Source organism: Copadichromis virginalis, linkage group LG2, assembly GCF_057382275.1.
Source record: "Copadichromis virginalis isolate Kocher_CV1m ecotype Utaka linkage group LG2, C_Virginalis_male_GT1.1, whole genome shotgun sequence".
Taxonomy (NCBI): Eukaryota; Metazoa; Chordata; class Actinopteri; order Cichliformes; family Cichlidae; genus Copadichromis; species Copadichromis virginalis.
The window spans coordinates 29000762-29017065 of record NC_140619.1 but is presented as its reverse complement, the minus strand read 5'-3'; the positions used below and the strand labels follow the sequence as shown (position 1 = coordinate 29017065).

The 16304-nt window shown below is 41.6% G+C and overlaps 2 protein-coding genes across 2 annotated transcripts in view; both read left to right on the top strand.

Annotated features, from left to right (window-relative positions):
• Positions 1-395: 395 nt before the first annotated feature.
• LOC146717542 (dual specificity protein kinase CLK4-like) lies at positions 396-8256 on the top strand. The gene is made up of 13 exons (XM_085477808.1): positions 396-557; positions 1737-1897; positions 4408-4645; positions 5307-5403; positions 5712-5778; positions 5892-6008; positions 6107-6273; positions 6382-6476; positions 6569-6698; positions 6785-6867; positions 6953-7032; positions 7169-7259; positions 7480-8256. Exons 1-13 carry the CDS (start codon positions 411-413, stop codon positions 7678-7680), a joined length of 1674 nt encoding a protein of 557 aa, XP_085333934.1. The 5' UTR covers positions 396-410; the 3' UTR covers positions 7681-8256.
• Positions 8257-8923: 667 nt separating this feature from the next.
• LOC146717541 (uncharacterized) overlaps positions 8924-16304 on the top strand; it is a 131830-nt gene continuing 124449 nt past the window's right edge. Inside the window, exons 1-2 of the mRNA XM_085477795.1 lie at positions 8924-9539; positions 10095-10164. Of these exons, the coding sequence (XP_085333921.1) occupies positions 9246-9539; positions 10095-10164 (364 nt within the window). The 5' untranslated portion in view covers positions 8924-9245. The remainder of the gene's footprint in view (positions 9540-10094; positions 10165-16304) is intronic.

The following is a 16304-nucleotide window of genomic DNA, read 5'->3' as shown; positions in this document are numbered from 1 at the left end:
TGGGTGTACAAAAAGAAAAAAGAAAGGGTCCAATCTAATAATACGAATACAAGATAACAGTTCCTGAGTGTACAAGAGAGATGTGGAGAGTTTCAGAGCCCACACCCCCACACAGACACAGAAAAAACAAAACACACAAACCAAGAAAAAAAAACAACCCACAAACATAATGAGTGGTCAGCTTAGTTGTAGAGATAAGTCAAATCTGTAAGAGAAAAGAAATATGTATAAAGTAGGTAAGCCATCATAAGGCGCAGGCACAATATAGTCCATATACTTAAACATCTTACTTAAACATAAGATAAAATAAAATAGAATAAAGTCTGAGGGCCGTCTGAAAGACTCAGCGTAGAACAACAAGTCCCAGAAGACATTGCGATAGGCGTCGTTATTGTGCATTGCGTCATGGAATGTGTTTTAGAAAGTTCCATCGGATTCTACGGAAGGTCGCCATTTTTGAAGACGGCTGGACGGTCCGTTTTTCCGCTTTCTTTGTTCGTATATTTCCACACAGCCGCAAAAGTATCGGCTTTCTAACTTGTAACTGTGAAATAAAGGTAAGACGAATTCCCCTGTCTCTGAAAATTACTAATTTGGTCCGGTTTTTTCAGTCATTGGGCGTCTTTACTGCTGGCGTTTGCTCATGAGCTTCAAGAGTCGACGCCTTGCTAACATGGAAGTTGCGTGTCTGATTATTACCTTCCACCTCCTCGGAAATGTTATAACTGGCTGAACAGAATATGATGCGCTGCTTTCTACAATGTTAGTCATTCTTAAGTACGATCAGATAATCATGTAATGTTTGTTTCAATGAAATTAGCCTGCTAAAGTACCATTCGCGGTGGTTTAAGTACTCGACGTGTACATAACAAGCTAACTGCAGCTAACAGCTACCGTGTGCTTTATCCCTACACTGCTAAGCAGTTTTACACAAGCAATAAGCAAAAGCTTCAGATTGTGTTTGACTGAAAGTTCTTACAGTTTGTGCAAATACAAGCGGAGAAGCGCAGGTGGTAGATGGACAACATGGAGCCCTTAAAGGCCCTTTGCGGTTACCGGGTCAAAACGTCGACCATACGTCCACGTTAGGCCTCATAACTTGTTTGTTGGGGCTTTGCAGTTGTATTAATGCGTCTTTACCTAGCAAACATAACATATTATGAAATATTTGATATCTTAAACTAGGCTAAATTTAGTTTTCTTATTGTCCATTTACCTGTTTTGTCTTTTACCCCGAACAGCTTGCGTAAAATGTGGCTATAATAGTCACAAAGCCTCGTGTCCTATGATCAGATTGCTAATGTGGCTGTTGTTGTGGGTAGGGTGTTACATGAGCAGAACAAAAAAGTTTAATAACTGTAAGCTGAATTCAGAACATATTCAAATAATTTTCTATAAATGAAATTCCTATTAAGGTTCTAAAATGTTAAATCTATGTTAATGATTTCAGCATTATTTGCTTAGTCATTAGTGCTTGCATTTCAGCTACAATTTAAATTTCTTCATTCACGTGTAATGCAGGGTATTGGATCTCTGCCAGTAGGATAAGGGCTCTTTCTAGGAAGCTGTTTATCCTGTAGCTGAGGTCATGTGACCATGACCTCAGTAGGATGCAGTTCACTAGATGATAAATAATCAGATTTAACACTTTCTGAAGTTTCAGTAGACTTTAGTTCTACCCAATTGACATGTTTTGTTTTCCTTTTTTAAAATTATCTACCCATCATGTCTTCCAGATGCGCCACTCAAAGCGAATGCGCTCCCCTGGCATCTGGCTCGATGAGTACAGCTGGGAAGAGAGGATGGAGTGTCGTAAGCGAAAGAGGCAAGATTCACACAGCAGCGAAAGAGAAAACAAATCTCGAAGAACTCACCGACACCACAAGACCTACGAGGGGTAAATATATGTCAGCATTTATAGGATACCTATTCAAATTCTGAGCTTGTGTTTAGGGTTTATGTCAGCTTAATGTGGAACTGTTTGACTATAACATGTCTTGGAGGTCCAATAGTGTTGTTTTTTTCATTTACTAGTATCCCACATATTTCAAACAATCATTAAACCCAGTGAAACTGATACTGTTATTCTGCATAACTGCATTTAAATTGGTTTACCTGTCAATTGTGTCAAATATTAGCAACAAAAGGTGTAGCTAATGTTTGGTATGATAGGTTTAGTTGGGTCAGACACCCAATATGAGTAAAACCCGTAATACATTACTTCACTTGTGAACAAAGTTCATGTTGGAAAGACTTGTAAAGACAAAATAATCCCCTGCAGAAGGTCATCAGACTGGATGTTATTGTTTTGAGAGACCTCTAGTGGCAGAAGTTATGTTTTGTGGAAAGGCTGTTTGTATAATCTGGCATTGCATGATTGCAACAGTTGATAGCAAATTTTTGATATCTTTAAAACATTCAGTGGTCTTTAAAAAACAAATTGAACATAGAACCAAATATACAGCTCCTGAACCTTGAAGCTCGATCAGCAGGAATGCCAAAAATACCAGTACATACCTTGGCACAAAAAATGCTAGTTGTTACAGTGTTACACTGGGGAAAAACTGTTAACTGTGCAAATAAACTGTAATTTAAAAAATAAAAATGAATGTACCTTCAACCAGTACTTAATGAGTCAATTTGTGCCGCTTAGAGAAGCACAAAAACACGATATGGGGCAAGTAACCAATAATGGCCTGCTCAATGTGGCTGATGCAGTATATTTACAAACCATTAAAGGTTTTTCCTGCATTTCCAAATAAAAGGGTGTCCATCAGAGGTTTTCTCCTTCCACCAATATGATATATAAATTCATTCTTTTATCAAATGGCTCTAAATACCAGGACTACTTGGCAGTATGTGGACAAATCGTGCTTATGTGTAGAAACCCCTAAAGGCCCATAAATTGGTATTAATCTATATTGGTTTATTTTTTCATAACGGACAAATATATTTTTGTAATGCTGTAAGTCTTCACTGTCTCTGTAATTGCTGGTAGAGAGAAGTAGGTGCTGAGCTGCATGCATACTGAATGTATTGTACACAGGATTTTTTTTCATTTTATTTTTTTTACAGCTTACGTTAATCAAACTTGAGCCAATTTGAATGAAAGCCTGCAATGGTGTCTGCTTCAATCTAGAGCTGGAAGTAATGGTTTGGCATATTGCGTTAGAAGCCCTGTAAGCTCTTGTTTTGATGAGCATGGGAGTTGGTGTTGACTGTGGGTGGAGTACTTGAAGGTGACTTGTTGCAGACAGGTTTATTTACTTTGCCCTGCTTGTTCAGCTTGTTGGAACACACTGGGTCCTTTGTCTTGTACAGGCATACTCCATAATACAAATGGATAATGAGCACTTATGTAAACCTTAAACTCAATGTTCATTTACTTAATGTGTTCACCAAGGTTGTGTCCACCAAGGTCATGTTTACTGCGTTTCAACCTTCATGGACAGTGTGTGACACTCTAAATGTGCACGTTAAACTGTCAGTATTCTTTTCTTTTTCTTTTTTTTCCTTTCAATAACACAAAACTCAAAGTAAAGTGGGTTGGAGACTTGTTTTGCTGTTCCCAGCTTTTTGTGAGTATGCTTGAGGATTCATAAGGTTACATTAGATGTTTTCCAGATCTACTCTAATTTTAATTCTGTAGAGAGGCAGACTTCATTTGGAAGACACTTGACACCACCAGGGTGCTAAGGCTCTAAAGGTTTCTTGGTCTTTTTTAGATACTTAGGTGCTAAAATCACATGCTAGGTGGGAGTTTGCGCCAAGTTACTGGAAACTTTCAGCCTTATTGAGGAAATGGCGAGTAAGGTAGTGTATATGCAAGTAAACAATTATGCAAGGAATAAATGGAATTTTCCTAACACTCAATTTTCTATTGGCTCAAATGGTACCATGAAGGTGTTGACTACCAGCTTCCAAGATGCACAGGTGTGGAATCGCAGATTATATTTCGCACCATCAACTATCAATGTTTTGCACTTGAACTCTGCCAATGTGGCTCTCTGTCAAGGTGAATGCTTTATTAAGAGGACATGCCTTGGGCTGCCAATGAAAAGCTGTATAAATGTTTAAAAAATGCCCAGAAGTGTGGTGTTACATGTTGCTTTGCCAACTTGCAAATGGGGTATTTCTGTTGAATCTATAAATAAATTTGCTTTCTTTAGTTGAACCCCTTATTGAACAGGATGTGGGGTGTTTGGTGGCTGTAAACCAGTAGGTTGCTAATTCCAAATGTTACATAAAAGGCTCCTGGATAGAGTGTCAGGCGATAAGCGTATCATTAGCACTCTCACATCCAGTCTTCAGTTTAGAGCTTGATCACAAACAAGGAGCTGGACTGTTCTTACCTGAGCCCTTATGCGTGCTTTTCATCTGTTTGTGTTCTCGTTTGTTTGACTGCAGGCACTACCTAGAGACCCGTAATCTGAACCAGAGACTGGACTCTCGAGAAAGGGACCATAGCTGGGACATGGCCTGTGACGAGGACAGCCATGAAAGCAACTGCAAGGAGAGAGACCGCGATTGGCACCACTACAGCAAGTCCTCTGCACGTAGCAATCGCAGCAGGCGAAGCAGCCGTAGCCGTAGGCACCGCGATAGAAGGCGCCGGCGGAGCCACTCTCGCCACATGTCCTCTTCGGTACGGGAACCTCCTTCTCCTCTCTACCCCCGCCCCTTCCTATCTATACCACCAAGATGAAAGGATCATTACCACTGGTGTTTAGCCAATGCTTAACACCCATTTCTTTGTCTTTCTGTATCTGTGCGTGTGTCCTACTCCTTACTATTAAGCATGATTTCCAGTAATGAAACGTTTGGGGGGGGGGGGACTCGGGAAGTAATGGATTGTGAGTGTAGTTTTGCAAGAGAAAAGTGGACTCATTATTTGTTGCTGTGATCATAGTGGGCAGTCATTTGACGTGATGGTAAATGGTAAAGCTGTATCCGAAGAGTTAAAAAGAGCTACATGTAGAAAGACTGTAATCAAGTTTAGTTTTTTTTTCTGTACTACTTTGAGAAAGTCTCTCATCTGTAAATCTTGTTGCCATGTTTTTCTTCTGTAACACACACTATGTGGTGGCTGCCGCCCAATTTCTCTGACGGGGCTGAATTTGAATTTGGCTGCTCCGTCCTTCCGTCCATTCGCCTGATGGTGTTACTGAACGGGCTGAATCTATCCACCCCTACAACTCCCCCCCTTGGTCCGGTTGAATGAATGGCGATGTCGCATTGTGGTGGCCTGGTGCTGGCTGGCTGATGGGTTATTGGTGTGATGGCGGATTGCGGCGGTTCCGGTGCAGAGGAGGAGCCATCACCGCAGGAAAAGATCCAGGAGTTTTGAGGATGATGACGAGGGTCACCTCATCTATCACAGTGGAGACATGCTAAGAGCGAGATGTATAGAATTATATACCTTTTCTTTCTACTGTTGTTCACACTTTGTCTCTTTCACTCTCTTGTTGTCTGGTTTTTATTTCCAAACATTAATTTAGAGGCTGAAATATTTCGTCCAGTAGACTTACATTTTTGGTTTAGACATTGATTGTCAGTGTTACATTTACTGCTGAGTTTATTGCCAGTCTTAAGAAGACTTTTACTGTAGTGTAGCTAAACAGAGCAATATAACATCAGGCAGTGAACCACCAAAAGGTCAGTTTTCTACTGTCATTGCTAAGTGTCTAACTTCTACTCTTTATTTTCTGTAGATGAGATTGTGTGTACTCTAGGAGAGGGAGCCTTTGGGAGAGTCGCTGAGTGCATTGATCATTCAAAGTAAGTACTATCAGGAAAGAAAAGGAAAAATGTTCCTGTTAATGTAATGTGGTCATTTACTGCTGTATGCTTTTAGGTTTAAATATAAAGTCTTGTATTTCCTTTTGTTTCAGTGATGGGGCTCGAGTGGCTCTGAAGATCATTAAAAATATAGACCGCTACCGAGAGGCAGCTCTGTCTGAGGTAGAGGTCCTTAAACAGCTGAATTCCCTCGACACTGATAGGCGATAGTAAGTTATTATCACACAGCGATGACAACATACTAAGATTTATATAGCTCTACATGCTGTGTATATTAACATCTTCTCTTCCTTCCTTTCCCATTAAGTGCTTGTGTTCATATGCTGGACTGGTTTGACTTTAACGGTCACATTTGTATTGCTTTTGAGCTGCTTGGGCTCAGTACATACGATTTCCTCAAGGAAAACAACTTCCAACCTTTCCCCATTGACCACATCAGACACATGGCCTACCAGATTATTCGAGCTGTGCAATGTAAGTAATGAATACTTGCTCTGTTTGTGTGCAGAAAGCTCAGCAAGTTAACATAAAAGATCGGGGTTAAAATTGTTTTGTTTTTTAAAATGTGATCTTGTCTTTCAGTTCTGCATAAGAACAAGCTGACGCACACAGACTTGAAGCCTGAGAATATTCTCTTCATAGAGTCAGAATATGATATGGAGTACAATCGTGAAATGGTAAGGTTTTGTTGATATCAAGTACTGGTAAAAGGTGAAATATTGTATGTGGGAGCAGCTGTGGGAGCTTTACGGTTGTATTTTGTTCTCAGAAAAGAGATGAACGAACGTTGAGGAATCCAGATGTGAAAATTGTTGACTTTGGTAACGCCACATATGACCACGAGCATCATACCTCTGTGGTGTCAACACGTCACTACCGTGCTCCTGAAGTTATTTTAGGTAAGTAGCTGTTTTTAAAGCACCGTGCTGAAGCTTGAGACAACCCCTGGGGTGGTGACTAAACGATTTTACATGGTGTCCTTCAGATCTAGGGTGGGATCATTCCTGCGATGTCTGGAGTGTAGGCTGCATACTCATTGAGTATTATCTAGGAAGTACTCTTTTCCAGGTAGGTAACAGTACATGGCAGATACACAATCCTGCTATTTGGCATGCCATTGAACTAATTCAGGTCATATTGTTTCCTCATTCAGACACATGACAGCAAAGAGCATCTTGCTATGATGGAGCGAGTCCTGGGCCCCATTCCTACAAACCTCCTGGAGAAAACAAAGTAAGGGTTGATTGAAAAAGCTGTTTGTTAAAATTACTTACTTAGAACTAGAAATTATATAAATTTTGATTATGCATGTTTATATACAGAATTGACAATGTGGAATGAATTGACTTTAAAAACAAATGTTCTGCAGAAAACGGCGATATGTTCACAGGAACAAGCTGGATTGGGATGTACATAGCTCTGCTGGGAGATATGTCAAGAAACACTGCAAACCCCTCAAGGTAAGAATAACTGATGGAGAAGACCGTAAGTCAGAGGTGGAGACGTGTTTTTATCGAAAAATGTTAAAATCAACTTTCTCGGTTCTGTCAAATTATCCCGATTGTGCTCTTTAACTTGGAAAATATTGGTTGTTGTAAAGCAATAAACAATGGCTTTAGTAACAAACCCATAGAAACTGATTAACAGTTGTCATTGTTTTTGTTTTTTTTATGTCATCAGCATTACATGATGTCAAAGCGCGAAGACCACCAGCAGCTTTTTGACCTGATAGAGAAGATGATGGAGTATGACCCAGCTAAGCGCCTCAGTCTTGAGCAAGCCCTCCGACACCCCTTCTTCGCATGCTACCACAAGAGCAGGGGCAGAAGCAGGCGCAGTAGCAGTAATAATAGCAACAGCAGCAAAAAAGACAGCTCCTGAACCTGTAGACATCTGGCATGTGACCTCAGTTAGTCTGGCTGTCTCAGGCCAGTCTCCACTTCCTGCCTCTCTGGGAGAGGTGTAGATAAACTGACTGTATCAGTCCACTGCCCCACTACACTGTGTCCTGCCCTGAAAACTGTTTCGTCTCATTTGTTAACCAATTATATTCATATAGATGACATTTGTGATGTAATGAACCCACCATAGTTGATATCTATTTATTTGCTCATGTAATTTAAATTGTATTTTCTGAACATGTACGGGAAGAACTTTTTTTTTTTTTTTTTTTTTTTTGAAGTCCAGATTTGTCAGTGTTCTCTCTTTGCAATGGGATATAGGTCATTGGTGAATGAACAGATTGAGAATCTCTTAATCATTAAGTGTCTTAAGTAATTTATTTAGGGTTGATGTTTAAAAAAATAAAATAAAACACACAACTATTGGGGCAGAAAATCCTTGTACATAGTACTAAGCTTGTTTTTTGTTTTGTAGTTTTTGTTTCGTTTTTTTTTCCCACTGAATGGTTATGTAAATTTTTGTGAAATACATTTTCAATAAACGGATCACAAACTATTGAGTTTGGATTTGTACATGGGTTGCAGTAGTTGCCTATGTCCTCATGATGGCGCCAAACAGCTAAAATACTGAAAAATTTAAACAGTCTGAGGCCATTATTACTAGAGCTCGTTGTAGCAGCTTGAGCTGAACTAGAGCCTCGTGTCCGTCTTAGCGCGATGTCCTACTAATAAAAGGGGGGAATATTAAGTGAAGATTGTTCGAGGATTTCAGCCTGTCTGTGTGACCTAACCCTGATCACTGTCAGACTTACAGGATCAACTTACATCTCAAACTAGTTAAAAGGCCTTTTTAAAGCAATGATTTTATCCTCTAAGATTAAAGGACCGTAACTGGTTCAGCACTAAAGACTGTGCAGGTTCTTTTTCTCCTTTGTAAATGATCCTGTTTTGTATTAGAGATGGACAAAAACAAGCCTTCAGCGCCCACATATCTCCTGAACATCCTCTGCTGCTGCTCTCATTTAAATAAAATGGACTGCATTGGCTTGGAAGAGTTTACTACTATAATATATTCATTTTTATTTAAATCACAGGAACCAACCCGGATTTTCCTGACTGATCTCAATTATTTCAGCCAAATCTGTTTCATTTACAGCTGTCAATCTAAAGCCTCCCACGTGGTCTTCAGGGCGGGCGCATCTCGACTAGTTGAATGTGCAACTTTTAGGTGGGCAGTTGCACTTGCACGTGCATGTAGGATACTCAACAGAAAACGTCCTGGAAGTCTGGAGGCGCGTCTTCTGCGGCATCCAGATTACTCCCATCTGGTGCAAACCCGGTGCGCGCCGCTGCTGCCTCTTATTCCAGGACTAATTTCAGTCAGCGCTTTGAACCCCGAGCGCACTGCGCTGTGGCGGAGTGTAAGTGAGTGCGTTAAGTTCGAACTAGGAGCCTGAATACGGTTTATATTTTAACAACGCCAAATACAACAAAGTATTTTGGCCATTTCTGTTCAGCAAGAGGACTTAGAAGTAGGATCGCACCATGGATACGGTCGGCGACTCTATCGGAGAAAGTAAGCCGGTGTGCCAGTGTACCCCCAAGTCCCGGAGCCAGCGATGGGTGCCAGGTTTCCCCATCGCTCTGTGCTTGCTGATGTCGATGAGCTCCATCACCGTGTGTCTTCTGATGAGCTTGAAGACCTATCAGCTGGAGAACCGACTGCAGATGGAGTTGGACAAGGCGTCTATCTTCCAACACCCGAAAAGGGCGTTCGTAAACGAGGATGGGACCCTACTGTCAGAGTTGAGCACCCCAATAGGAAAGCTCGTGGAAGAGGTACATGTCTGTTGTGGATACGCAGTGATTGTCGTTGATAAATACATGTGCTATGCGTGTGGATGTCTGCTCCCCGTGCCCAAACTTTGCGCAATAACGCAGAACATGTGTAGTGTGCGCAGGCAGACTTGGCAATCGTTGGCAGTTGTACCCTAATTGCCTCCCCACCACCACCCCAAAATCAGTTAATGCACAGTGTTAGGAATTGAAAGGCAACATGCAGCTGGCCAATTAGTTTGCGGTTGCGGCGCTTTATGGGGTGACATAACCGTTGATGATAGACACCAAACTAAAATGTTATCACATGGAAAAGAAATTAAGCAAACTCTTCTCATTTGGAGCTGCATATAATAGCAGAAAGATCATGATCTCATAACTGTTACTTAGATATCTTGAGAACATTATTTTGTTCTCTTAATCCCAATTTATTCCCATTTAAATTAAACTGAAATCTCATTCTCAAGGAACTGTTAGAGTTAGTGTAACGGTACTATTTTGCAACTGAGTGCATTCATGCATATTTATAACGTACTGGAATTTGCTCTTTCTTTGCAGAAAGTGGTGGCTCTGACGCCAAAAGTGCGGCCAGCGAGGGATGTTGGCCAAGAGTGCTCCTGTCCTCCAGGTACCTGTGTGTCTGTACCTTAAATGCCACCTACCAAAACACATAAGCAAAACACTAAAACCCTCCACTCTCAGGTAAACGTTAACGACTGAGCTCGCAAAAGCTTTTGGCAGCCCCCCTCGGACTCTATGTCTGTGTGTATGTGTGTGCGCATGTTGGAGGGTTACAGCCCCCTAAAGCCTGGGGTAGGGCCCGCAGAGCTCAACACTCAGCAGATCAGTGGGACAGATCAGTGGGACTGGGATGTCCATCCCTGAGCCTTTCGGCCTTATGCCACTTTAATAGATGGAGCAGTCCTGTGCCAAGATTGGCCACGTTTGGCGTGTGGTGTTCATTACAGGGCCAGTGATAGTTCCTGGTGTGGGGAACAGGGTGTGATCCACATCATGATACACACACACACACACACACACACACACACACACACACACTCCCCCAGTATCCCTCTGAATTAAAGAAAGATATAAGGTATTTCTTTGATTTCTAATTACACTGCAGTTTGGCGCAACTTGCGTGCCAAGAGTGATGCATAAACATCAGCTGGAGTACGCTGCTGCTCAGTGCTGGTTTACACGGAGCATTTGGGCTGAGCTTTTAAAGGGGAAACTGTTCTTTATTGACAGAAATCTTTTGGCTAGCAGCAACAGGATGTGTGAGTGTGTTGAAGTTGGCATTCATGACATTCCAGTTTTGTTTTTTTGTTTTTCTTTTTTTTTAAACTCAAGTGGAATCTGGCCACAGTTCCTGCTTGGACACACTTTCTTTTCTTGCTTTCTTGTGTAAAGAGGTAAAGCCAGAAGTAGAGTTTTCAAGGTGCTTATTGCAGATTTGGGAAACTGCCTTGCATGGTTCTTCTTTTTGTTGTTGTTGTTCTTTTCTTTCTCAGTGTTTCTGGGTGTGAATAGCTGTGCAACAATAAGAACAGGTGAAAGCATTCACAAGTGGAATTTCTGGCCCGCTTTCAACACTTTGTGCTTTCCATCCAGAAGCGTGCTCTGCTGAGAAAAGCTTGTTGGTGCTGCCTGCTGGGTTAGAGGAGATACTAATACTGCTAATTTAGGTTTTAGGTTTATTATTTATAAATTTATTGAATGCAGTTCCACTCCAAGCACTTTTAAATAAGAGATATGCAGCACACACAGAAATGCAGACGAGGTGTTTTTACTCCATTAGATCTTATTATTGTGTCACACGTTGCCCCTCATTTTCCTATAAATCCCGTAAACCGCTGCGTAATCGAGTGGTTTTGGCACTGATACGATCCATAACAGCTCTTCAGGAGTCTATTTAAAGTCCTCTCTAGATGTGGTGGTTTGTTTTTGTCGAAACAAAAGGCTATTTTGTTTATTGCAGCTTTGATGCAATAGAATGCTTGTGGACATCTATTTTTTTCCACGTCTCAGCGATTTGATTGCTCAACACAGACTTGTTAACATTTCTCTATAAAAATGTGTTTATTTCTAAGGAGGGATTTCCAGAAAATAAATGCTTTATTTTCTTCTTCTTTTTGCACGTTTTTATGAAAAGTATCGCGTATTTGTTTGCGTCCTTGGACGAGGGTTTGGGCTTCATGTCGTGGTCACACGTGGTCCTATGCTGCGTGTGTCGTGCAAGTCTGAGTTCGTCTCAGAGCCTTTGAGGGGCCGACGGGAAGGGCGGGGGGGCTCCTCTCTCTCTCAACGCGACACTGTAAGATAAGACCATCTTCTCCCCTTTGGTTCCAACTCTCACCGCTTGAAATTTGATTCTCTTACCAACAGGATCACAGGCCAAGGTATTTCTGCTTGTATGCGTGTGAGACACAAACTACCACACTGCATGAGTGGCATTTCTGCCATTAAGTCCGTGCCCATGCCCTCCACATCAGGGTGTTCACCTTTCACTAAGCATGAGGCCAGGAGCCCAACAGGGGGCAGCAGCTCTGCAGCAGCGTTGGAAAGAATGATGCAGAACTCTTGGTTGACACTTTTTAGTTGAAAGATGTTCCTCTAATGGAAAAAAAAAAGTAGTAAAGTATTGTGAAGGCCAGCAGACCCACTAACTGTAAATGGTAATGTCCCTCAGGCTTTCACTTCAGGGACATTTACCTCCAGCGTCCTCCTAAAGGCAGCAGCACTGGGCCTCCTCTGTGTGCTCACAGATACAGCACGGCCAGCCGTTGTTAAGTCAAACTGTCACTAAATGCAGCTCTGCTTACGAGCTTCAGGTGTTTGCAATTAACACCCGCCTACACCCTCAACGCACACTCAAGCAGCACATGCACACAGACGTACACAAACATTCGCGTACACAGGCGTTCATTACTTACACATGAGCACAACACCTCTAAGGTGCCCCGACTAATTCGAATCATGTGGGGACAGCATGTGTCCTGCGAGGAAGGAGTGTATTGTCATCTAAGCAAATTGCGCTTAAAAGCTGTTTAACAGGTCTGATACTTAGTAGGGGGCACAAAGTCTGCCAGCACTTTGGCGAGTACCAGCCTGAAAATGACTATAAATAAACCTGAGTCAGCAACCAGCGATGGCTCTGCTGAATGAATGGGTGTTAAAAATATGTTGTTTTATGTGTGCTATGCTTGTTTTCTGCTATACGTGAGGACTGAGCGCCTTCAGTGTGCCTAATGCATCTGTGAGAGTCTGTGGTGTTCTTGTATGTGATGCCACGAGGTCAAACCCCTGGTTGTGCAGTCAGATTAGATTCCATGAGATAAGAAGAGGTCATTAGCACACTAAATGGGAGCACTGGGCCCCCTATATTCGAGTGTTTGTGCATAGCATTCTCACGTTGATGTATTTAACATGTGCCGATACCAACAGAAGTCCTACATATATATGTACTCTTGACGCCTTCTGCAGCAGGGTGATGTTTAATCGCTTGAGAAATGCACTACTTCTTGTGTGAAACCCTCCAGGAGTCTGTTGGCGTTAAACATCCCGGCATGGGATCGGCCTCTCACTCTCACTTAAGGGCAGCTGAATGCACTCATTGCCCAGCATCGTGCTCTACCACCTGGAGGCGGGGGTGGAGAAAAGTCTTTTGGGAGATGGAGACCCAAAGCGGGGCCAGCAATCACCCCTCCCTTCAGGCTGCATTTTGTTTAAAAGCCATAATAAATCAGACAGGAAGCTTGCTGCTACCTATGCAATGTATTGCCACAGAAGAACACATATAAGTTTAATTTATTACCACTTTAAAACAATAACAGCAGGAAATTTTGTTTTTGTACGCCATGTTTTAGATTTGTTACACTGTAGCTTTGGGCTGGGACGGCATTGAAATGCTGGACCAGAGCACATAACCAGCTCTTTGTGCACGATTGTGAGTCCTTTGACTTCATGTTTGTACTTGCACCCGTGTATTTCTAGTACTTGTGTTTATTTTGATGTCTGCAGGTACACGGTTTATTATGTCTTGAGGTGACTGAATACATTGCTTTAGGTATCATATGGCATCAATATCCTCTCCCCTGTGGCAACAAGTAATAACCTGATGCCACAGGGGAGAGGGGTAAAATTGACAATTTTCAGGAGACAAAATCATCTCTGTCCTGCTGGCACACGGAGTTAAGTGTCTGTGCACGCATACTCATACTTGCAGATATCAGTTGGACCGCAGCGTCTTTTTTCCAGCATAAATCTTCTTCTGATCCAGGCAAAGTTGTAGTGCAGAATAAAAATATGTTCTACATCCAGCTGACCTATTTTTTTCTCTTTGCACCCGTTTTACTTCACACACTGTACTTCTTCATGAGGTGAACATACGAGCTAAATCGATTTACAGTAAGCTATTTATTGAATGTAATTATTTGAAAATAATATTTCAGTAAGACACCGCTGTGTGGTGGTCTTTTATTTGAAAGGAAGTAGAATGTTTCCCTCTTCCCTCCTGTGCTGTCCGACAGCCTGCTTTGCATTTAGGACTACATCCCAAAAGACTACAGACATCATTTTCATATGGACAGCAGCTCCACAGCATTTCGTCCTCAAGTTACTTTTTTGCTTCGGCTGACGTGTCGTTAAGAGGAGGAATAAAAATAAGTGATGTATCTTAATTTTTTCTTATTTGGAAGATGATCTTGGAAGGCTTAAGTGTTCTCAGTTTGTTTGTAGGAGGAAAGGGGAATGCTGCTTCTTAGATAGCTGGAGATATTTACTTTGGCGATGGCTACGTCTGCATTGCTGAAGTCATGCGCTGAGTGCAGCGATTGAGTTCAAGAGGTGTTTCTAGATCAAAGCCCTTTAACTGGTAGCCACTGTCAAACAAGTAATTTAGTGAAATGGGCTGCACCGTTAAAAGTTACAAGGGGAAATTGCTGAATTTATACATTGTAACGGGTTACAGGGAGGACTTTTGCACATGTGAAAAACTTGTAGGAAACCTTTTTTAAAGGGAAGCTGTGTGAAGTCTGGTGCTGTGTGGCCGACTCCAATCAGCAATGCAAGAAGGAAGTCATGAGGTAAATGTATTATTCCCACAGTTGAATGTGTGTGTTTTACAAAAGTACAGTTTGAGAACTCTCAGTTTACGTCTTCTTTACATAACTTTTGGTCTTTTATGATCTTGTTACAGCGATCTTGGTAAGCCAGGGTGAGTGCCAGTGCTTCATCTGTTATGTGGCTAAACCAGGATGGTGTCAGTGAAGTGAAGAGACAACTCGTCTCTATATGAGATGTTCATGTGTTCATGTTCACCAAAGCATTTGCATTAAAGTCAGACTGAGGATGAACTGAAGCACAGCTGGTGGAATCCACTCCAGGTGTGGACATTTTTATCCATGTATCAGCCCTCCTGACCATTGATTAGCACACACACACACACACGCAAACACACACTTGCACTACATAACCACAGAGAAAACGTCCACACGTCTCCCCTCTCTGTCTCTCAGCAGCTCTTTTTATTAAAGTTAGCTTTGTGAAACCACAACGTTTAACAGCGGGGCCAACATTCTTCCTGGCTGGACACAGGCCAGCCAGGCGGCAAGGCCCACGCGGACCCCAGGAGAACGAAGAACTGTCTGAACGCAGCGATCCGCCCTGGGATCGTAGTCCCGATTCACAATAAAGGTTTCTGGATGCAATTATCTGCTGGCATGTTATCATATTATCTGTCAGAATTGACCGAGGCCATTAAAAGCAGGAAATGATGTGAAGCAGTTAAAGGAGGAATCACAGATTCTGGCTTATTTAAAGAACTTTGCATCCATGTGTACATATTTAAGCATCGTCACCTCTTGGCTAGTAGGGGGAATATCACCTGTTTTGAATGTTGTCAGCCCAATAAATAGCTGGAGCCGGCTAATGAGCAACAGCTATTTAAGGACATGTTTATATTTATGTGTTTTTCTAGACAAGTAAGAGAGCTGAGAGCGGTTTCTCAAGCGCGGCACAGCAGTGGTGCGAGGGCATTAAATAAAAGAATCAGTTTTGAACACAACCCCGACACAAACATAAATTAGATGTTTGTTTTTACCACAGATGGACACTGAATTAAAAATAAAATTCTGCATTTTTGAGGTTTATTGTACATTGTGAACTGAATCAACAAGCTATTTTAAAATTGCTTTACTTAAACATCTTTTAACATCAAGTTAAATCAATTCCGTGGGGAATATAGAGTAAAATATCAATCATTTCAAATGCACATGGCATCAAAGTACAGCTAGACTTTGAAGAACATCTGATGTGCTGCTTTTCACACAGTAATGCTTTGTCTGATGGGCATGATTTGAAAACAGCCATTGTTTGCAGCAGACCAGCGTGCATCAAAAGCATCAAATGTTGTGTTAAACCACAGGGATGTAATTCATTTCTTTAGCCCTGGATTGATTTAGGAGCATCACCACAGAAGTATCCATGGTGTTTCTTTGGCTGGAAACTCAGCAGATGGCCTTTAGAAGATTACTTTAAATGGAAAACAGCACTTATTATAGCTATTGAGTATTTCTAGTTTATCTATATTAGATATTCTGGTATTTTAAGATGTGTTTGGGACATTTTGTCTCATATTTTCTTTCATAATAATCAGTAATGGGAAAAAAATACATTTTTCTTCAGGGAGTCCATATTTTCAGGACAAGCAAGTATGGCTTTGCAATTAGCAGTTGCAGGAACTTGCAGAGTGGTGCAGAGCAGACA